General features: G+C 61.1%; 1 protein-coding gene across 2 annotated transcripts; it reads left to right on the forward strand.

The window, feature by feature from the left end:
• The first annotated feature begins 7,845 nt into the window (after positions 1-7,845).
• KLC2 (kinesin light chain 2) lies at positions 7,846-15,611 on the forward strand. Of its 2 annotated transcripts, XM_065408536.1 has the most exons (15): positions 7,846-8,085; positions 8,652-8,882; positions 9,117-9,186; positions 9,273-9,495; positions 9,966-10,053; positions 10,551-10,652; positions 11,724-11,897; positions 12,524-12,623; positions 12,824-12,873; positions 13,004-13,071; positions 13,418-13,526; positions 13,967-14,122; positions 14,469-14,593; positions 14,835-14,892; positions 15,528-15,611. In XM_065408536.1, the coding sequence occupies exons 1-15, from the start codon at positions 7,846-7,848 to the stop codon at positions 15,609-15,611; spliced, it is 1,878 nt and encodes a 625-aa protein (XP_065264608.1). The 2 variants fall into 2 exon arrangements, with proteins under 2 accessions (XP_065264608.1, XP_065264609.1); XM_065408537.1 differs by lacking the exon at positions 8,652-8,882.
• The last annotated feature ends 5,348 nt before the right edge of the window (positions 15,612-20,959 follow it).

The raw sequence follows: 20,959 nt of genomic DNA on the forward strand, positions 1-20,959 counted from the left end.
GCCCCTTCCCCGGGGCACTGGAACCATTTGGGGCGGGGGGTGCTGGAAGCCACTGAACTAAACCATGAACCCTCTATATCGGGGTAGGCAACCTATGGCACGCGTGCCGAAGGCGGCACGCGAGCTGATTTTCAGTGGCACTCACACTGCCCGGGTCCTGGCCACCGGTCCAGGGGGCTCTGCGTTTTAATTTAATTTTAAATGAAGCTCCTGAAACATTTTAAAAACCTTATTTACTTTACATATAACAATAGTTTAGTTATATATTATAGACTTATAGAAAGAGACCTTCTAAAAACGTTAAAATGTATCACTGGCACATGAAACCTTAAATTAGAATGAATAAATGAAGACTCGGCACATCACTTCTGAAAGGTTGCCGACCCCTGCTCTATATGATGGGAGCCAGGCATTCGGTTGCTGCTATTATTCAAGCTAGGGGGTGCTGCCTCACCCCTAGCGTCAGTGCCCCTGCCCTGCCCCAGTCAGTATGATGGCCCTGGGCCTGGCCTACCCTCCCCATCCCCATGGTGGACACTATACCATTCAAGCACCATTCTCTTGCTGGGTCCTGTTACCTGGTCCATTGTCTTAGGGCTGCTGCTCAAACTTGCCTGCAGTGGAGAATTGCAGCTGAGGGAAAATGCTCCCCTCTGGGCCAAAGAGAGAGACATGCCCCACCCCACACCGTGGGGGAGAGAGCCTGCCCCTCCCACCATACAGTGGCAACCCACCGCCAGCCAGACCATACCACCTGCCAGGCCATGTATGGAAAAACACCCATGGAGCTGCTGCAGCCTGCATTGTCCCAGCTCCGAGCAGCATCGGTGCCAGCTGGACCTAGCAGCTGCCAGTTTGGGCCCTGCATCCTGGCTCATTCTACCATCACACTAGCCCCCTGCATGTGAATAGGGGGCTGCCAGAGAGACAAACTACCTGGGTGCCGATAATGCAGCTGTGGGGACAAGAAACTGCTTTCACCATTGGTAACTAGCTCTATAAACACCCTACTGGGTGCACCAACAATGCCACTGAAGTTCAGGAAGCTACATCAGGGATGTAACTGTCCCTAGCCACTGCAGCCAGAGACCTAGATCATAGCTCCCATGCACACGTACACACGCACACGACTGTATCCTGGACAGTGGTGATAGTGGGAGCAGAATGGACAAACTGATGCTGTGGCAGAACAGGCCAGTGCGACCCAGGGCTGTATAAACAGAGGCATAGTGAGTAGGAGCAGGGAGGGGATTTTACTCTGTCTACGGCATTGGTGAGACCCATCCTGGAACAGTGTGGCCAGTTCTGGGGACCATATTTTTAAAAGGATGTTGAATAATTGCAGAGGATGCAAAAAAGAGCTGCAAAAATTACTTGCGGGCTGGAGAAAACAGCTGCCTGTGGATTTAGAGCTCAGTCTGTGATTGAGAAGTGAACTGGTTATGGGATCTAAACACCTTCCTGGGAGAAGATACTGGGACCTAAAGGGCTCTTTAACTCAACAGAGAAAAGCAGAACAAGAACCAATGGCTGGAAGCTGAAGGCAGACACATTAGAAATAAGGAACCAGAGGATGATTAATGGAGTGAGTGGTGCAAATCAGTAATCTCTTAGTGTCTTCAAATTCAGACTGTACCCCTTTCTGGAAGAGGCTTTAGTCAAACACAAGTGATTGGGCTGAATACAGGGGTAATGGTGAAATTCTCTGGTTTGTGCTGTACATGAGGCCAGACTAGATCAGGGGTGGGAAAACTTTTTGGTCTGAGGGGCATATCAAGGTATGGAAATTGTATGGCGGGCCATCAATGCTCATGAAATTGGGGGTAGGGGTGCGGGGGGGGGCCAGAAATGAGGAAGTCAGGGTGCGGGGGGGTGAGGGCTTGGGGGGGGCTGGGGATGAGGGGTTTGGGGTGCAGGAGGGGGCTCCAGGCTGGGACTGAGGGGTTCAGAGGGTGGGAGGGGGATCAGGGCTGGGGCAGGGGGTTGTGGTACGGGGAAGGGGTGTGAGAGCTCCAGATGGGCATGCGGGCTCTGGGGTGTGGCTAAGGATGAGGGGTTTGGCGTGCAGGACGGTGCTCTGGGCTGGGATGGGGATCAGAGATGGGGCAGGCTGTTGGGACATGGGGGGGTGAGGGCTGGGGATGAGGGGCTTGGGGTACAAGAGGGGGCTATGGGCTGGGATTGAGGGGTTCAGAGGGTGGGAGGGGGATCAGGGATGCAGGCTCCGGGCGGTGCTTACCACAAACAGCTCCCGGAAGCATGTCCCCCCCCTCGGCTCTGAGGTGTGGCCAGGCGGCTCTGCGCGCTGCTCCGTTTGCAGGCGCCACCCCTGCAGCTCCCATTGGCCGGGAACCGCGGCCAATGTGAGCTGTGGGGGTAGCGCCTGCGGACAGGGCACCGTGCAGAGCCGCCTGGTCACGCCTCCGCGTACTATGTAGGAGCCAAAGCGGGATCATGCCGGCTGCTTCCTGGGAGCCGTGCAGAGCGGGACAAACCCCCAACCCCGCTCCCCGGCGGGAGCTGAGGGCTGGATTAAATGGTCTGACAGGCCGTAGTTTGCCCGCCCCTGGACTAGATGGTGATGGTGTCCTCAGTGACTGAGAAAGGAGGAAGCAGGGAGGGGGTAGCCAACTCTGTTTTAGCCATTTTGAGCTAGACAGCCACAAAGTGATGGCAGAGGCAGGCTGGGATTTCAGTGTGGACAGGAGGGGTTGGGTCTGGAGCAGAGAGGTAGATCTGTGAGTCAGCAGCATAGAGATGGTAGTTGAATTTGTGTTTGCGGATGAGATTACCCAGAACTAAGGGGAAGAGGGAGAAGAGAAGGGGGCCAAGGGCAGAGCCCTGTGGAAGGCCCACAGAAAGCAGGAGAGGTGGGGGTGAGGGGGATCTTCTGGAGAACACACTAAAGGAATGATTAGAGAGTTAGGAGGGGAACCAGGAGAGGACAAGATTTCAAGAAGAGGCTTATGGCCAATGGTGTCGAAGGCAGCTGCCAGTTGAAGGGTGATGAGGCTGGAGTACCGGTTCTGAGCTTTGGCTAAGAAGAGGTCATTAGAGACTGGGTGAGAGCGGTTTCATTGGAGCACGTGGGGTGGAATGGGATTGCAGTGGGGCTAGGATGGAACGGGAGAGGAACTCTGCACAGTGAAACTTGGCCAGGGGCTGGCCTGTGTGGCGGGGCTGTGCTTTCTGCCATCCCTTCAACGTTGTCCCGAATTTGGCCAAGTTATAAACGTTTGAAGAATCGCAGTTCGCACAGTAAACTTCTCGAAGCTTTCCAGCTACGTTCTAGGCAGATTCTGTCCACCCTGAGCATGCTCCAGTCTGGGGGTGCAGGGCTTTCCACAGAATTGCAGCTCTGGGCTGCTGCAGGCTGGGCGCTGGAATTGAGAGCAGCGGGCCTGTCTTTCTTGTGCTCTCCATGAGTCCCCCCCCACACACACACACACACCCCAGTCTGCCCAGGCACCACAGAAGAGGAAGCTGCCTGATTCAAATGCAGAGGGGGCCAAGCGCTGGAGCGGGGGTGGGGTAGAGAGGAGTAGTACACTGGCCCAATGAGCTGGGGTGGTGGGGAGGAGGCTGGGGCTGGTAGGCTGCAGATTGGGACTTGGACTGGCCTGGTGCCATAGGGTTATGACTCCTGCTTTTGATGCCACCATGCTGGGGCAAATGAAAATGTGCCTGGGAGTTGGGGGTTCTGACGGGGACTAGGATAGGAAGCTTGATACCTGGAGACTGGGCCTGGCTCGCTGAGAAGAATGGTAGGGGGATGATGACCCAAGGCTGGGAAAGAGACAGGCCTGGGACACCTTGGAGGGGATGAGGCAGAAGTCTGTGCCCACTGAAGTACTCGCCTCTTCCGAGCCCTGCACATTAATTTGTCTTCCCAAGACCCTGCTGAGGTGAGAGGGGGTATTACCCCTGTGTACCACAGGGCAAGCTGAGGCACAGAGAGCTGAAGGGCAAAAGTCTCCACTCATGTTGGGTGTCCCAGTGGAGACAGCTAGTGGCTGGTTTTTACTTAGCATTATATGGCATTTGTGTGTGCAAAGCCCAGCTCCCATTGACTTCCGATGCAGTGGTGAATGCTCCGCACTTCTGCAAATCAGACCCCAGGGGCTCAAGCCAGACACCCAGAGAAGGAGGAACACACCATTAGTGACCACTAAAGTCTGGATGAAGTGACTTGCCCAGCAGCACACAGGAACTCGGTGGCAGAGGCAAGGATAGACTCCAGGGCAGCCTTCACCTGCCTGAATCATGAGCCCCACCTTCCTCTCCCTGCAGCCCCCTGGCTCCTGCACTGCTCCTGCCAACTGCTGCAGCAAGGGAGGTACTGCCCCCCGGCCATTGTGCTTCTGGGCAGCGCTGGCCCAGTCCTGCTACCAGTCATGACAGGTCTGGGGATAGAACCCAGGAGTCCTGGCCCCGCCGGCTCCCTGAAGCCCCCCCGGCTCTACCCCACTCCCTGCCCACCGCTGGGGAAGAACCCAGCCCCCCCCAACACCTCCCCTTTAACGCCCCCTCCCTTTAACGCTCTGCTCCTCCCCTTTAAGGTGCTGACTTTCTGCTCACCAGACACTAAGTCGCCGCAAGCCGCTTCCCCTTTACGGCAGTCAGTGTGGGGGATCACAGGATACGGCCGCGGGTACTGCTGGGTAGCGATGGGGCGGGGCGGGATGGGGTCGGCGGCTGCTGCAGGTCGGAGCTGAGACCGGAGGAGAGAGAGAGAGAAGGGGGCGGGGCCTGTCGCAGGTAGGGGCGGGGCCACGCGGGGGGAGGACTCAGGTGTGGGGAGGGGCGGGTCTGTCTAGCAGGGCGCTGGGGTCAGCCCGTGTTTGCCGGGCTGGGGGGGCCCTGGGTCCAGCGGGGACCTGGAAGGGCTGGACATGGGGGGGCTCTGGGTCCAGCGGGGACCAGGGGTGTGTGTGTGTCCACTGGGGACCTGGAAGGGCTGGCAGGGGGGCACATCTGGAATGGCCCCGGCGGGGGGGTGGGGAGTATTGCGGAGTTTGTTCATTTAGCGTGGTGGAGAGGGCCTGCCTGGTGTGGGGAGGGGACTATGATATTTAGGGTTGGGAAAAGGGGACTCCACATCTGGAATGACTTCGTCAGTATGGGGAGGACGGTACTGGGGGATTTCTTCCAGATCTGGAATGAACCAGTGAGGTACGGAGGGTGTTGCTCTCACATCTGGAGTGGCCCCGGCTATGGGGTATGTGTTGAGGGGAGAAGTGTCTGGAAGGGCAGTGGGGATGGGGGGATTACACCATCTCTGGACTGGCCCCGAGGCTTCTCCTCACCTGGAAGGGACCCAGAGGTATGAGAGTGTAGTGGGGGAGGGTTACTGCACATCTGGAATGGCCCTGAGTGGTATGGGAGGGGTGTTGGGATTACTGCACATCTGGAATGGGCTCAGGTGGCATGGGGGCACTGGGGTGGGTTCCACCCCATCTGGAATGGCCCCAGGTGAGGCGGGGGAGGGTTGGGCCAGCGGCCCCCCGTGGCTGCCCGGCCAGTGCCGAGGCCGCCGCTCCGTTCGCTCCGGCTGCAGGGGAGGCGGGGCAGCGGCGCGGAGGGCGCATTGCGGACTGAGCGCGCCGGGCTGGGCAGCCGGGGGCAGGTGAAGGACGCGGGCGGGGCTGGGGCCGGGGCCGGGGGGAGGGGGAATTGCACGGGGCGCTGAGGTATAAGGCGGGCGGGAGGAAGGGGCAGTCTTGGGTCCGGGGGAGAATGTCCGGGGGGGAAATCTCAGAATGACACCGGGCTCCGGGGTGTGTGCAGGGGGGAGCTTGTCCCGCCCGAGAGCTCCAGAGTGCGCTGGGCGTGGGTGCGGTGATGGAGACTATGCATGGGGGGAGGGCGGGATGTGGTGGGGCAGTTTCAGGGTGCGTTGGGGGTCGGGGGAGATGAGGGGTGCAGTGGGGAGTCCGTGGAGATGAGGGGAGCAGTGGGGGCAGTTTCAAGGTGCAGTGGGGAGTCGGGAGAGATATGGGGAGCAGTGGGGGCAGTTTCAAGGTGCAGTGGGGGTTGGGGAGATGTGGAGTGGAGGGTGCGGGGAGATGAGCGGAGCAGTGGGGGCAGTTTCAAGGTGCAGTGGGGGTTGGGGAGATGAGGGGTGCGCTGGGGAAGGGTGCTGGAACAACTTGTACAGTGGGGGTGCTGAGAGCCATTGAACCAAACTATAAACCCTGTGTATGGTAGAAGAAACTTCAAGCCTGGGGGTGCAGTAGCACCCCCCTCCCTAGTTCTAGCACCTATAGTGCTGGGACAGTTTCCAGGTGCAGTGGGGAGTCGGGAGGGGAGAGGCGGGGTGCAGTGGGGCAGTTTCAGGGTGCAGTGGTCGGGGGGAGATGAGGGGTGCAGTGGTCGGGGGGAGATGAGGGGTGCAGTGGTCGGGGGGAGAGGCGGGGTGCACTGGGACAGTTTCCAGGTGCAGTGGGGAGTCGGGAGGGGAGAGGCGGGGTGCAGTGGGGCAGTTTCAGGGTGCAGTGGGGGTTGGGGAGATGAGGGGTGCAGTGGTCGGGGGGAGAGGCGGGGTGCACTGGGACAGTTTCCAGGTGCAGTGGGGAGTCGGGAGGGGAGAGGCGGGGTGCAGTGGTGGGGGCAGTGGTCGGGGGGGGAGAGGCGGGGTGCAGTGGGGCAGTTTCAGGGTGCAGTGGGGAGTCGGGAGGGGAGAGGCGGGGTGCACTGGGGCAGTTTCAGGGTGCAGTGGGGGTTGGGGAGATGAGGGGTGCAGTGGTCGGGGGGGGAGAGGCGGGGTGCACTGGGACAGTTTCCAGGTGCAGTGGGGAGTCGGGAGGGGAGAGGCGGGGTGCAGTGGTGGGGGCAGTGGTCGGGGGGGAGAGGCGGGGTGCAGTGGGGAGGCGGGGGCAGTGGTCGGGGGGGAGAGGCGGGGTGCAGTGGGGAGGCGGGGGCAGTGGTCGGGGGGGAGAGGCGGGGTGCACTGGGGCAGTTTCCAGGTGCAGTGGGGAGTCGGGAGGGGAGAGGCGGGGTGCAGTGGTGGGGGCAGTGGTCGGGGGGGGAGAGGCGGGGTGCAGTGGGGAGTCGGGAGGGGAGAGGGTGGGGGCAGTGGTCGGGGGGGGAGAGGCGGGGTGCAGTGGGGAGTCGGGAGGGGAGAGGCGGGGTGCACTGGGGCAGTTTCAGGGTGCAGCGGGGGGGGGGGAAGGTGGTGGCGAGGCAGAGAACGATCTCTGTCTCTTCCGCCCCGGGGGGGGGGGCTGATTGGGGGTCCCATTCGGCCCCAGAGCTGTGCAGGGAGCCGCTGGCTGAGCAGCTCGTGGGGCCTGCACCGCATTGCGTCGCTATCGTCTGGGCTGCCGGCCCCCTGCTGGGGGAGGCTGGAACTGCAACCGCGGGAACCAGGGGTCATTCCAGAGAGATGCGTCCCCAGATTCCCCCTTGTACCCCTCCCCCAGGCGTCTCCCCCAGACACTCCCCTCCCCAGCCGAACGAGGACAGAAATTAAAGGGACACGGGGCATCCAGGGAAATTAAAGGGACACGGTGGGCATCAAGGAGTGGCATCTAGTGGTTAGATTTGGGGGTACGGGGATCAGGGTGGGAGTCAGGACTTGGGTTCTGGTCCAGCTTTAGGAGGGGAGTGAGGTCTAGTGGTTAGAGCAGGGGGCTGGGAGCCAGGACTCCTGGGTTCGGTTTCCAGGTGTGTGGGGGGGGGAGTGGGGTCTAGTGGTTAGAGCGGGCAGGCTGGGAGCCAGGACTCCTGGGTTCCGTTCTGAGGCGTGGCTGTGCTGAGGCCCTGAATGTATGTTTGGGGGCGGGGGGGGGAGTGTGGTTGTGCCAGGTCCCTGTCTCATAGCCCACCCCCTGCAGGAGCCTGGCCATGGCGACCATGGTGTACCCGCGAGAGGAGAAGTTGAGCCAGGATGAGATTGTGCTGGGCACCAAGGCAGTGATCCAAGGCCTGGAGACGCTGCGCAGCGAGCACCACTCCATCCTGGCCAGCCTGCTGGACCCCAGGAACTGCCTGGACAAGCAGCACGAGGCCAGTGCTCTGCAGGAGAAGTCCAGCCTGCTGCGCAAGTCCCTGGATGCCATCGAGCTGGGGCTGGGGGAGGCCCAGGTGAGGCCTGCACAGGGACGTGAATTGGTTATAATTGTTGTTGGGGGGGAGGGGGGGGGGAGAGCCAGGATTCCTGGATCTATACCAGCTCTGGGACCTAGTGGGTTAGGGTGGGGGCTGGGGCTTTGAACCAGGACTCCTGGGTTCTAGTCCCAGGTCTGTCGCTGGCAGCATGACCCTGGAGGCAAGTCCAGTTTCTGTCTGAAAAGGGACAGCGGCCCCACCCTGGGGGCAGATGTGGCCTGTGGGTAGTGCCAGGGCTCTTGTGGAGTTGTGGGGGGAGGGGGGCAGCGGGGCCTGTGGGGTGGAGGAGGGCAAGGAGTTCCTGTGAGGGAGAGAGAGGCTGGTGGTGGGGCAAGGGGAGTGGGGAGAAGGAGGGGGGTGGAGGCTGGGGAACGCAGGGAGGCAGTGTCAGGTGGGGGAACAGTGGGTACCTGTCAGGGGGTGGGGAGGTCACGGGGCAGGGGGGCATCGAAAGGGATGTAGTTGCAGGGGGCAGTGGGTGTTGGGGGATAAGGGGAGGGCTGTGGTTGCCTAGGGGCTTGTCCCATCTCGCACCCCCCCAGGTGATCATTGCTCTGTCGAGCCACCTGAGCGCGGTGGAGTCGGAGAAGCAGAAGCTGCGGGCCCAGGTGCGGCGCCTGGTGCAGGAGAACCAGTGGCTGCGGGACGAGCTGGCGGGCACCCAGCAGAAGCTGCAGCGCAGCGAGCAGGCCGTGGCGCAGCTGGAGGAGGAGAAGAAGCACCTGGAGTTCATGAACCAGATCAAGAAGTTTGATGACGACATCTCCCCCTCGGTGCGTCCCCCAGAGCCAGGACTCCTGGGTTCTCTCCCAGCTCTGGGATGGGAGTGGAGTCTAGTGGGTTAGAGCAGGGTGGGCAGGGAACCAGGACTCTTGAGTTCTCTCTGCGGTTCTGGGAGGGCAGCAAGGTCTAGTGGTTAGAGCAGCAGCGTGGGGCTGGGCTCCCACCTGCTCCCCAGGCTTGCGTGGGAAAGCTCCAGCCCTCATTGCCTTCTCCCTGCCCAGGAGGAGAAGAATGGAGAGGCAGCCAAGGACTCGCTGGATGATCTGTTCCCCAGCGACGATGACCAGGGCCAAGGTGAGCTGCCCGGCTGCCAAGGTGAGTGCTGCAGGGCAGGGGCCAGCTCTCTGCCTGTGGGCCCTCACGGCCTCTCTCTCCCCCAGGGCCGACGCCCGGCAGCGGGGAGGCCGCGGCTCAGCACGGGGGCTATGAGATCCCAGCACGGCTGCGCACACTGCACAACCTGGTGATCCAGTACGCCTCACAGGGGCGCTACGAGGTGGCCGTGCCGCTCTGCAAGCAGGCGCTGGAGGACCTGGAGAAGACCTCGGGCCACGACCACCCCGATGTGGCCACCATGCTCAACATCCTGGCATTGGTGTACAGGTGGGGAATTGAAAATGGGACCTTTCACCTCTATGGGGCACCAGTTCTGATCTGGTGCCAGAGCGCAGGACCGGCTGGGTCTGGAGAATGGAACATGGAGCCTTTCCCTTCTAGGGAGTGCCAGCTCTGATCTGGCACCAGGGGGTAGGGACTGGCTGGCTTAAGGGGGCAGGGAATAGGACATGAGGTCTTTCCCCTCTGGAGGCACCAGCTCTGATCTGGCGCCAGTGAGAAAGTCAGCCAGTTTGGGTGGTCTCAGTTCCTGGCAGTACCCACCCCCCTTGGCCATAAATGGCCATCTGGGTGTTAGCCTCAGCGGGGATCCAAGGGCTCGGTGGGCCTTGGAAATGGGGGTCCCTGCTAGGTTTGGACAGCAAGAGCCTCCCCCACCCCAGGGCTGTGCTCAGGGCCCCTACCCTCAGGGCTTGTAGCACATGGGTCTGACTGGGGACCCTCTGCCTGCACCACAGGGACCAGAACAAGTACAAGGAGGCTGCTCATCTTCTCAACGACGCGCTGGCCATCCGGGAAAAGACCCTGGGCAAGGACCACCCCGCTGTGAGTGTGCCATGGCTGGGGGCTGGGAGTCACGACGCCTGGGTTCTATCCCCGGCTCACAGAGGGGAGTCAGGCCTAGTGGCTTAAAACGGGGAGCTGGGACTCCTCCGGGTTTCTGTCGCCAGCCCTGAGAGGGGAGTGGGGTGTAGTGGTTAGAGCGGAGTCTGAGAGCCAGGACTCCTGGGTTCTGTCCCTGGCTGGGATGGGGGGAGTGGGGTTAGAGCAGGGGGGGCTGGGAGCCAGGACTCCTGGGTTCTGTCCCTGGCTGAGGGAGTGGAGTCTCGTGGCTAGAGCAGGGGGGCTGAGTGTTGTAGGTGGGTGGCTCAAGTCTGCGCTGCACTGTTACCCCAGACTCATTCTAGGGGCTAGGGGGCTGAAAGTGCCATGGAGCTTGAACACCCCCTGGGCAGAGCGGGGACCCACTGGGGGAGGCTGGCGGGAACTGTGGCCAGGGGCTGCCGTGCTGGGTGGACGATGACACCCCTCTGCCCCCGCAGGTGGCTGCCACCCTGAACAACCTGGCTGTGCTGTACGGCAAGAGGGGCAAGTACAAGGAGGCCGAGCCGCTGTGCAAGAGAGCGCTGGAGATCCGCGAGAAGGTGGGGGGCAGTGCTGGGGCATGGCTGTGAGGGGTGGGCTGCAGATCAGTGAGGGGGGATGGATGGAGGCTGGGGGGGTTGGCAAGTGGGCGTGGCCATTGGGTGGGTCTGTGAGAGGGGATACAGCTGAGGGTGGGGTCAGTGAGGGGGTGCAGCCATGGGGCCGGAGGGTGGTACAGGCAGGGCAGCAGGCTGGGGAACCCAGGAGCAGGTGCAGCTGGGGGATGGCAGCGTGGTGCAGCGTGATCTGGGCAGGGCAGGGGATGCCGTGTGAGTGGGGCGGGTGAGCTGGGTGAGTCCCCAGGGTGCTTTTTGATCCCCTATTCCAGATCCAGAGGATCTGGGCTGCACCCCCAGCTCTTGAACAGTCTCTTGGAGAAACCCCTTAACATGCCAGAGCCCAGGGGCCTCACTCTTTCTCCAGGGCAGGCCACGCGGCCTCCCTGTCTGCCTGCCTGCTGAGATTGGCCCTCAGCCCCCCTGTTCCTGGTGGAGACTTGTCCACTCTGCAGGGGTTAATGCACTGACATCAAACTGCTGGGTTCATGGTCACCGGGATCACAGCGTGGGAAGCCCCCAGGTTAGCACAGGGAAAGGAAGGTAACGCCTGACGGTCAGCCCAGAGCCCAGCCAGGCTCTGTCGCTCTCTGACAGTCAGTCCCCAGGGGAGAGCGCCCAGGCCCCGTCCATCAGCCAGCCTGTCTCCTCCCAGCCCTCTGGTCTCCAGCTGGGGTCTCTGCTCCGCTTCCCGGCTGAGAGGCAGGGGGCCCCTCCTCCCTCGGGGCGCTAGTTGCTGGGGGTCAGTGTCCTGGTGATTGGGTTTGCCATTGTCTTGTCGGGTTTTCCTCTGGTCGGTCTTGCATGGCCCTTTTAATGACCCATTCACTCCACTCTGACAGCTAGGTGACGTATACCCACCGCTGTGTCTCTTAGCCTGCCCTGAGAACCAGCTTCATCCCTTCCCCCCACCCCGGGTAGCCAGAGAAAGAGCAGGGGAAACTGAGGCACACATAGGCTTTGTCAAATCTATTGCCAAAACTTCCCACTTCATCATCGTCCCCCTGCCCCCAGGTGTTGGGCCGGTTCCACCCCGACGTGGCAAAGCAGCTGAACAACCTGGCGCTGCTGTGCCAGAACCAGGGCAAGGCGGAGGAGGTGCAGTACTACTATGGGCGGGCGCTGGAGATCTACGAGAGCCGCCTGGGGCCCGACGATCCCAACGTTGCCAAGACCAAGAACAACCTGGTGAGAGTTGGTGCCGAGTGCAGGCAGGCAGGCAGACAGCCCCCGCACACGCACCCCGGGTGCGGGGAGGGGATCCTGGAGTCCTGGGTTCTAGCCCCTCCATTGACACTGTGGGATTGTGTGCAGGACCCATCTCTTTGCGGTGCCTATGTTTCCCCCTGCAGATGGCGAGGGCAGCATCTGCCCTTCCCCAGGGCTGAACGTGGGCTCTGGGCTTCTCAAGGGAACGGGGCACATGAGGGCAAAGGCCCCGTGGGGAGGTAGAGAATGCTGCCCCCACCTCGGAGACTGCCTGGCCCAGCCTCTCCCCCTTGTGGCCAGATTGGGCAGTGCAGGCCAGAGCTGGGTAGCAGAGAGGAACCACCAGGTGTCTGTGCCCAGCAGCCTGGACAGAGACAGCCCTCTGTGCCTGGCCCTGCCTGGCCCTTCCTGCCCTCAGGATCCCCGAGTAGACGCTAGGGTGACCAGATGTCCCGATTTTATAGGGACAGTCCCGATATTTGGGGCTTTTTCTTATATAGGCTCCTATTACCCCCCCATCCCCTGTCCCGATTTTTCACACTTGCTGTCTGGTCACCCTAGTAGACGCCCATGCTCACCATGCTGACCCTGGCTCTGCCCCACAGGCATCCTGCTACCTGAAACAGGGCAAGTACAAAGAGGCCGAGGCGCTGTACAAGGAGATCCTGACTCAGGCGCACGAGAAGGAGTTTGGCTCAGTCAATGGTGAGTCTAGGATGGGGGCGCTCTCCTCTCTGTCAGGGCTGGCCCCAATGCCCCAGTATGGCACTAGGGGGCGCTGTGCTGCAGGGAGTGGGATGGGGCTCTCCCCTTGCAGTCCCACTCCAGAGGCAGCTGTGTCCCAGTGCTGGGCAGGAGCCGTTGGAGTGCTACTGTAACCCGCCCCTCCCTGTCTGTCCCTGCAGGAGAGAACAAGCCGATCTGGATGCATGCAGAGGAACGCGAGGAGGGCAAGGTACCTGGGCGTGGGAGTGCAGGGCTGTCGGGGGCACTGGGGTCTCAGTGGGATGCTGGGGGGAACCTGCCCCTGGTCGCTCCCCCTGCACAGTGACTAGGAGTATCCTGTGTGTCTATGCCCCCCATAGGACAGGCGCAAGGACAGTGTCCCCTACAGGGAGTACGGCAGCTGGTACAAGGCCTGCAAGGTGGACAGGTGAGTTCGGCTTCTGGGGGGCAACATCCAGAGCCCCATTGGAGGGTGGCAGTGCTCTCCTACACCCTGCCCATCATTCAGGCTCCACCCCCTTACAGCAACTGTCTGGGAATTAGAGGAAGGGAGACTGGGTTGTATCCCTGCTCTGGGGGTCAGGGGGAGTCAAGTGGGTTGGAACAGGTGGGGTGGGAGCCAGGAGCCAGGACTCCTGGCTGCTATCCCCAGCTCTCTCCCTGTTTTATGTTGGTTGAGCCTCTCCCCCTCTACCTCAGTTTCCCCTGTGCACACACTGTGCTGAGCAGGCTGTTACTTATCGCTCCCTCTGGGTCCCCTCTCCTGCCCACAGCCCCACAGTGAACACGACCCTGAAGAGCCTGGGGGCTCTGTACCGGCGCCAGGGCAAGCTGGAAGCCGCCGAGACGCTGGAGGAGTGTGCCATGAAAACCCGCAAGCAGGTACCACCAGGCCCGGGGAGAGAAGGGGCTGAACTGGTTTCCTCCAATTCCCTTCCCCACCCCACTTTGTCTAGTGGGTTAGCGCAGGGGGCTGGGAGCCAGGACCCCTAGGTTCTATCCCAGCTCTGCAAGGGGAGGGGTGTATAGTGGGTTTGAGCAGGGGGCTGGGAGCCAGGACCCCTGGATTCTGTCTGGGTTGTGGTGTTCTGATCTCTGTCTCCCCCCGGTGGAATGATTTTAATTATTATTGAAATCAGGAAGCAGGAAACTCCCCTCCCAGAGCTATGGATGGAACCCAGGAGTCCTAGCTCCCTGTCCCCTCCCAACCTTCACACAGGTTGCCAGGATGTCAAATGTCATTTTAAGTGGGTTTATTTTTAAAAAAGAAGAGTGTCTTGCATTTCCCTGAGAACAATCGGATGCCGGTGGTCTCCCCACAGGGCGTGCACGCCATCAGCCAGACCAGGGTGGTGGAGCTGCTGAAGGACGGGGGCCGGTCGGAGCGCCGGCCCAGCCGGGAGAGCCTGCCCAACAGTGCTGCCAAGGCTGAGAACGGGCCCGAGCCCGAGGACGGGATAGGCATGGAATGGGCTGGGGTGAGAGACACTGCTGCAGGGGGCAGGGCCAGAATGCCAGGGGCCTCTTAGTATGGTATCTCCACCAAGCATCTCTCCCCGCACCCCCCGCAGTCAGCCCCCGCCGGGCATCCCCCCCCGGGTCGGCCCCAGGGGCCCACCCCACCTCCTCTCACCCCAAGCAGAGCCATGGGGTGGAAATCATGGGTGTGTAGGATATGGGGGGATCACATGGGGATACCCCCCCCGAACTCCATCTCCCACCCCAGGCCTGGTCCGGAGCCCTGCCCCAGATGGGGTGTATTTGCAGGGGAGTGTCAGGAGGGGTCTGTCAGGGTGTCCCCGTGTGACTCCTCCTGCCCCCCAGGATGGCTCTGGAGCCCTGCGCCGGAGTGGCTCCTTTGGGAAGCTGCGGGACGCCCTGCGCCGGAGCAGCGAGATGCTGGTGAAGAAGCTGCAGGGGAGCAGCCCCCAGGAGCCCAGGAACCTGGGGTGAGTTCAGCCCCCATATTCTGCTGTCCAGCTCTCTCTGTCTGTCTGTCTCTTGGGCATCCCCTTTCCTCCAGCCCTTCCTATTGGACTTATCCCTCACCAGCCTCTGCCCATGTGTGCCTTGGGGGGTGAGGGCAGGACTCCTGGGTTCTATCTCTGGGAGGAGAGGTGGGGGAATGAGAGCCCAGACTCCTGGGTTCTCTCCCTGACTCTGCTGGGACTCTGTTCTCTTCCCCTTCAGGATGAAACGGGCCAGTTCCCTGAACTTCCTCAACAAGAGCGTGGAGGAGTCGAGCCCGGTGAGAAGTGGGCAGGGGCAGAAGGGGGGCGTGCAGCGTGGGCCCCTCCCCTCTAGCTCGCCACCCACCTCATGCCCCTGCCCCGACTCCTGCCCCCAGACACTGTTGCAGCCCTGTCCCCCGGGGGCGGGTGCTGGTCACTACTGGGGGGGAGGGAACCTTGTCATGCCCTCGAGCTGGGCCCCCCAGGTGCTGTGGGGATGCTGGATTGGGCCTATGCCAGGCCCCCCTGCACAGGGAGGGGAAGGGGCCACACGCAAACACACCCCTGCAGGTGTGGGCATCTGCCCATGGTGGGAGCTCCCTGCTCTGCCCAGGCACTTCTCTCCCTGCCGAGCTCGTGTCAGCACTGACTGTCCCAGCCCGCTGCCCACAAACCCCCCCACTCCAGGGCCATGCCTAGCTTACAGCCTCACATGCCCTCAGGGCCAGGGGGTCCCACAGGTGCTTGGGTGGGGGATGGGGAACTCTTCTGAATGTTCCCCTGTATGTATGTGGAGGGGGAGAGGCAGGGGTCACAGGAGTCCCCATCTCCTGCCTCAGGCCTTGACCCCCTCCCCTGCCCAGCTTCATCCCTTTCTAAGGGAGTGAGCCCTGTCTAACCCCGCCCCCCCGACCTTCTCTGTCCCCTGCAGCCAACCAGCAGCAGCCTCTCAGAGAGCCGGGGCCTGAGCGCCAGCACTGTGGACCTGTCCAGACGCAGTTCCTTGCTGGGGTGACCCCGGATCCCCACAGACACCCCCACAACTCCCGTGGGCCAGAGTAGAGGAGACCACACCTGCTGTTACACCTCCATTGGCTGGCTCCCCTCTCCACCTAGTGTGTAGTGACGGGGGAGGGCCGTATCCCCAGATAGAGACTAGGGGCTCCCCACCCTCCGCGTGGCACGGCCTGGCCCCTCCTGCTCTGGGATCTCAGGCCATTCACTCACATGCTGCTGTAGGGACAATTCCCTATTGGGAGTGGGGGGCGCCCCTTCATCACCCAGCCCAGCCCCACCCCCTTAGATGCCCTGAGCTGCCGTCACCCCTCAGGCTGGGGATCTGATGCTGGGCTGGGCTGGGGAGACTCGTCTGTGGGGCTGGGTGGGGCTGGTGGGGAGGTGTAGGGGGGGCGTTCAGGAGGAAACCTCTGGAACTCTGCTGCTGGGTTGGAGAAGGGGAGCAGGAGGTGAGTTACAGCTGCCCCCCTCACTAGTGGGTCGTTTTTCCTTTGTATTTATGTTTTGTTCTCAGGGAGTCCCCTCGGGTGGGAGCCCCCCCTTTGCCCCATGCTGCCCCCAGACCGGCTGGGAAATCCCTCCCCCTTTGTCCGTTCAGATGCAGAAGCTGCTGCTGCTCAGTATCTAGCTCCTGTGAGCTGTCTTCCCCCACCTTCTCTGCACCCTCCACCTACCCAGAATCCTCCCTGCCCCATAGCAGGGGGCAAGCCTTCCTTGCTGAAGGAGGCTGGTGCATGTGTTGTCACTACTGTCCCCCTGGTTTGCATGGTCCTGGTGCAAGCTGGTGACCCCCCCCTCCCCCGGCTCTTCAACACTAACTCCGCTGCTGGTGGGGGGGTGTCTCATTTCCTTCTAGCTAGAGCCTGAGCCTTACACTGGAAAACACTAGCCACTCTGGAGCCTGGGGGGACGGGACTGGCGATGATGGTGTCACACAATTCATTTCCCTCCCCAGCCTGTCACATCTCTATACTCTGCCATTGAACACAGGCATAATCCCCAACCGCTGCTGTGCCTCAGAGCGGGCAGGGGGCGCTGTTACTGCCCTCTGAGGGGAGTCGGGGGGGAGAGGCTGCTATGGAAAATCTCCCCCTAACCTGAGAGGGGCCTAGCTGGGGTCCTTCCTAATCCTCCCCTCCCTGGGGCCCCCTGAGCCTTCACTGCTTCACCCACCTGCCTGTTCCCCTGTTGGGGAACCCATTGGGGGGTGGGGCACCTGCTGAGTTTGCTCTGGATTTATCAGTGTTGCTGTAGAAATAAAAGGTACTTCAAAATCTCTGTGTGGGGCTCTGCCTTCTTGGGGCCTTTCCCTCCAGGGGGTGCTGGCTCTGATCTGACCCTAGGGTGGGAGGATGGGTTGGCTCCAGCGTGGGGAATGGGACATGGGGCTGTTCCCCACTAGGGGATGCTATCTCTGTTCCAGCACCAAGAAGTTACATTATTGGGGAATCCAGATCTGTGGAATTGGCCTCTGACACTGCCCCCTGCCCCCTTGAGACAAGTCTGGCAGCCCCCCCATGGGGCCCAGGTTAGTGGTTTAAGGCCCTGGATATCCTCAGCTGCAGTTTCAGTTCTGAGCTCCTCTGCTGGAAGCAGGTCACTGCCTCCTGGCCCAGGGCTCAGCCACCATGGGCCAGGCCCCACAGTATGAGTTCAGCTAAGGCCCTCGTGAGGTTTGAGAACTAGCACGTGTGGGACCTTGCTTTGCCCCTGCCAGGGGAGTCATTTCCCAGCATCTCTCCACCACCAGTGCAGAAAGGAAGGCTGTGATTGGCCCATCATCCCAGGGCTCTGGGAGCTGGGGCTTGAAGAAAAGCACCTCCTAGTATGCCCCTGCCAGCAATTGGAATACATTTACATAAATTTGCATATGGACAATGCCTGTCCCTACCCCAAACATAGGCATTTCCTTGTATTCATTCCACATGTGCCCAGTCCCTATTTATCCCACAGTCTGTCACCCCAGCCCATGCTATTGGGATGCTGCCTTTCCCTGGCTGCCTAGAGAAAGGAAGCCAGTCAGAGCTGCTGGATATGCTGATGGACTGGAGCAGCCAGAACCTTCCCCAGCAGCGATGGCTCGTCCCCCACCTCTAATCCAACCTGTGTGCCCTTACCTTTTTAATGGTGCTGGAAGCCCCTCCACGCTGCCCCTCCTCAAGCCCTGGCTGACCCCCCTCCCCAATCTCATAGAGGAGTCAGGCTTTTGGGGGGAAGGGAGGTGCCCTTGCCCAAGCAGGCCCCAGGGGGAATTTCCCCATCACTTGGCTATGGGATTTCCCTAGCAATGGGACCCCAGGAGGGTAGCCCTAGTATGAGCTGTATTGAGGCCTATGCTGGAATTGCATGCTATCACTTTAAAGGCTGAGTAGGGGTTCCTGGTTCTGCTTGCAGGTTAAGGGGCTCTATAGTAAAGCCTGCATGCGTTTGAGCAGAGTTGGTTTGCGGCTAGTCAGCCTACTGCAACGTGAGGTGAACTGAATCATTCTGTTTTTTTAAGGCGCAGCCTGCTTTATCTCTCTCTGTTGTTGGGTTTGCGTGTGTTTTCATTCTGATGTCTCAGAAATAAAGTAGCGTTATGTTTCAATCTTCCAGCAGGACTATTTTGTGTTTTCTTCTCCTTCTCTATCTGTATGCCATGAACTATAACAGGCGCCGTCCCGGGACTCTGCTATTCCCTGCTATGCTCTTTACAGTGCCCCCTGTAAAGGCCAGGGCTGGAGTAGCCAGAAGTTCCCCCAGTCAGAGCTCCTGCTTCACACCCTATAGCACCCCCTGGTGGGAGAGGCTGGGAGCTCCTCAGCCAGCTCTCCTCTCCACAGTGTTTCCTGCAGGAGTAGCCCAGACTGGAGTAGCCCAGAGCTCCCACCTGCTGCCATTGCTCCTCACTGCGAGAGTCAGCCCCTGGAATAGCCAGGAAGGAGCCCCCTGTACAGCTAGTGCTCCTTTGCTTCTCCTGACAGTGCCCCCTGCTGGGAGAGGCCATGAATGGAGTAATTGTGAGCTGTTCCTGTCCTGCTCCCAACAGCGTCTAGACAGACAGGAAGTTGAAGGTCCACCCACTCTGTGATTGTTCTGAGTCTCTTTCGTCTATACCACTGCTCTGGAGGTCCCCTCTGGTGGGACAACAATAGGGGACGGGGTACTTATGGCACAGTGTGGCACTATTGAGCATCTAAAACTGCCCACATGGGGGCTGAGTGAGGTCCCCTAGGATTATAGATGAACAGACACCGAACCAGAAGGGCCATCATTAGAAGAAACATCCTCTATCTATCACCCAAGCCAGACTGCCCCCAGTCATTTCTACAACCAGCCCCATAACTAAGTACTAGGCCCAGGTCCTGCTCTGTAGCACTGTGCTGCGAATAACCCTTAGAGAGGGCAGGGGCCTGTTGGAAAGAGAGATTGGGAGCGTCGGTTTCCCCTGCCTGTGATGCAAGAACAAGGGTGTGTTTCACTGAAATTAACTAGGGGCAAATGCAACACACGCCAAAGGCCAGGACGGGCTCTAGGCACCAGTAAAGCAGCACGTGCTTGGGGCGGCACATTTCCAGGGGCGGCATTCCGGCCATCCTTTTTTTTCAGGGCAGTTGCGCTCTTGGAGCTGCGCCACTTAGATGAGACGAGGGCACCGCGCCCCTGGCCACAGTGGGAAGGGGAAGCCCCAGCCCCGAGATGCTGAGCTGCCAGGGCCCAGTCGCTACCTGGGGAGGAGAGGGTGAGTCCTGCTGCCGGGGAGCCGGGGCTGCGCCGCCTCATCTGCGCACTGGCTGCTGCGCTGCCTTGTGCCACCCCTTATATTGGGGCTTCTCTGTGCGGCTGGGCGGGGGAGGGGGTAAAGCCCCTGCAGGCGCTGGGAGAAGGTGACATCACTCCCTCCGCTTCCAGCGCCGCCTGCGAGCCCCAGCCCCACCTGAGCTTGGGGCGGCAAAAAACCTAGAGCTGGCCCTGCCAAAGCAATAGTGACCCACACAACCAGTCGTGTGTGAGTCACAACCTCACTACTACCCTGCCATAGGGCTAGAACTAGGGCTACCATACGTCCGGATTTCCCCGGACACGTCCGGCTTTTCGCTCTTTAAATAGCCGTCCGGGGGGGATTTCTAAAAATCTAAAATGTCCGGGATTTTCCCCCGGTCGGCTATTTATCGATCGAAAAGCGGCTGACAGGGCGGCCGAGCGCCGCTCGCATTGGGGCCTCGACAGCCAAAGCCCCTTCCCGGCTTCCCCCATCCCCTGCAGCCTTAGCACGCCGCCCGGCAGCGCTGGGGGGCGCGGCTGTGCGCCTGTGAGGGAACGCGGCGGCGGGGCTGGCAGCAGTGCTCAGAGCCCCTCCCCCGCTTCTCCCCTCCTCCACAGCCTCAGCATGCCGCTCGGCAGCGCTTGGGCGGGGTGCTCCTTGGAGCGCGGAGCCAGACACCTGCTCTAAGCCGAGTGGCACGGTAAGGGGGCCGGGGAGTTGGAGAAGGGGGGCAGTCAGGGGACAGGGAGCGGGGGGGGGTTGGATGGGTCGGGAGTTCGGGGGGGCTGTCGGGGGGCAGGGGTGTGGAGAGGGGTTGGGACAGTCAGGGACAGGGAGCAGGGGGGGTTAGATGGGTCGGGGTTCTGGGGGGGCTGTCAGGGGGGCAGGGGTGTGGAGAGGGGTCGAGGCAGGCAGGGAGCAGAGGGGGTTGGATGGGTCGGGAGTTCTGGGGGTCCTGTCAGGGGGCGAGGAGCGGTTGGATAGGGCATGGGAGTCCTGGGGGTCTGTCTGGGGGCGGGGGTGTGAATATGGGGTGGGGGTGTGGATAAGGATCGGGGCAGTCAGGGGACAGGTAGGGTCCTAGGGGGGCAGTTAGGGTGGGGGGTTCTCAAGAGGGGGCAGTCAGGGGACAAGAAGCAGGGAGGCTTAGATAGGGGATGGGGTCCTAGGAGGGGGCAGTCAGGGGACAAGGAGCAGGGGGGGGCTGGGGGTTCTGAGGGGGGCAGTCAGGGGGTGGGAAGTGGGAGGGAGTGGATGGGGGCGGGGCTAGAACAGGGCTCCCCCCCCAGTGTCCTCTTTTTTGATTGTGGAAATATGGTAACCCTACTAGAACCTAGGAGTCCTGACTCTCAGACCCTGGTTCTAACCATTAGACCCTTTCCCCTCCTAGAGCTAGGACTAGAAGAACCCAAGAGTTCTGGCTCCCGCCCCGTCCTTGTGCTCTGGGGTCTCAGGGGTTCTGAAGTTAGCTTGATCTGGTAAATAAACTACATCCCCCAGGGGTCTTTGCGGCTACGGGCTATGTGAAGGAGACACTGAACACGTGGCTAACAAAGAGTCCGGCAAGTAAACTACATATCCCGTGAGGGGTTGCGTGTGTG

This window comes from Emys orbicularis, chromosome 7 (genome assembly GCF_028017835.1).
Source record: "Emys orbicularis isolate rEmyOrb1 chromosome 7, rEmyOrb1.hap1, whole genome shotgun sequence".
Taxonomy (NCBI): Eukaryota; Metazoa; Chordata; order Testudines; family Emydidae; genus Emys; species Emys orbicularis.

Bases quoted from the DNA above. Each gene is read 5' to 3' on its own strand.
- KLC2 (XM_065408536.1), top strand. From the start codon at position 7,846: ATGGCGACCATGGTGTACCCGCGAGAGGAGAAGTTGAGCCAGGATGAG. The intron at 11,898-12,523 runs GTGAGAGTTGGT...TCTGCCCCACAG, and splicing joins CCAAGACCAAGAACAACCTG to GCATCCTGCTACCTGAAACA. The intron at 12,874-13,003 runs GTACCTGGGCGT...TGCCCCCCATAG, and splicing joins AGGAACGCGAGGAGGGCAAG to GACAGGCGCAAGGACAGTGT.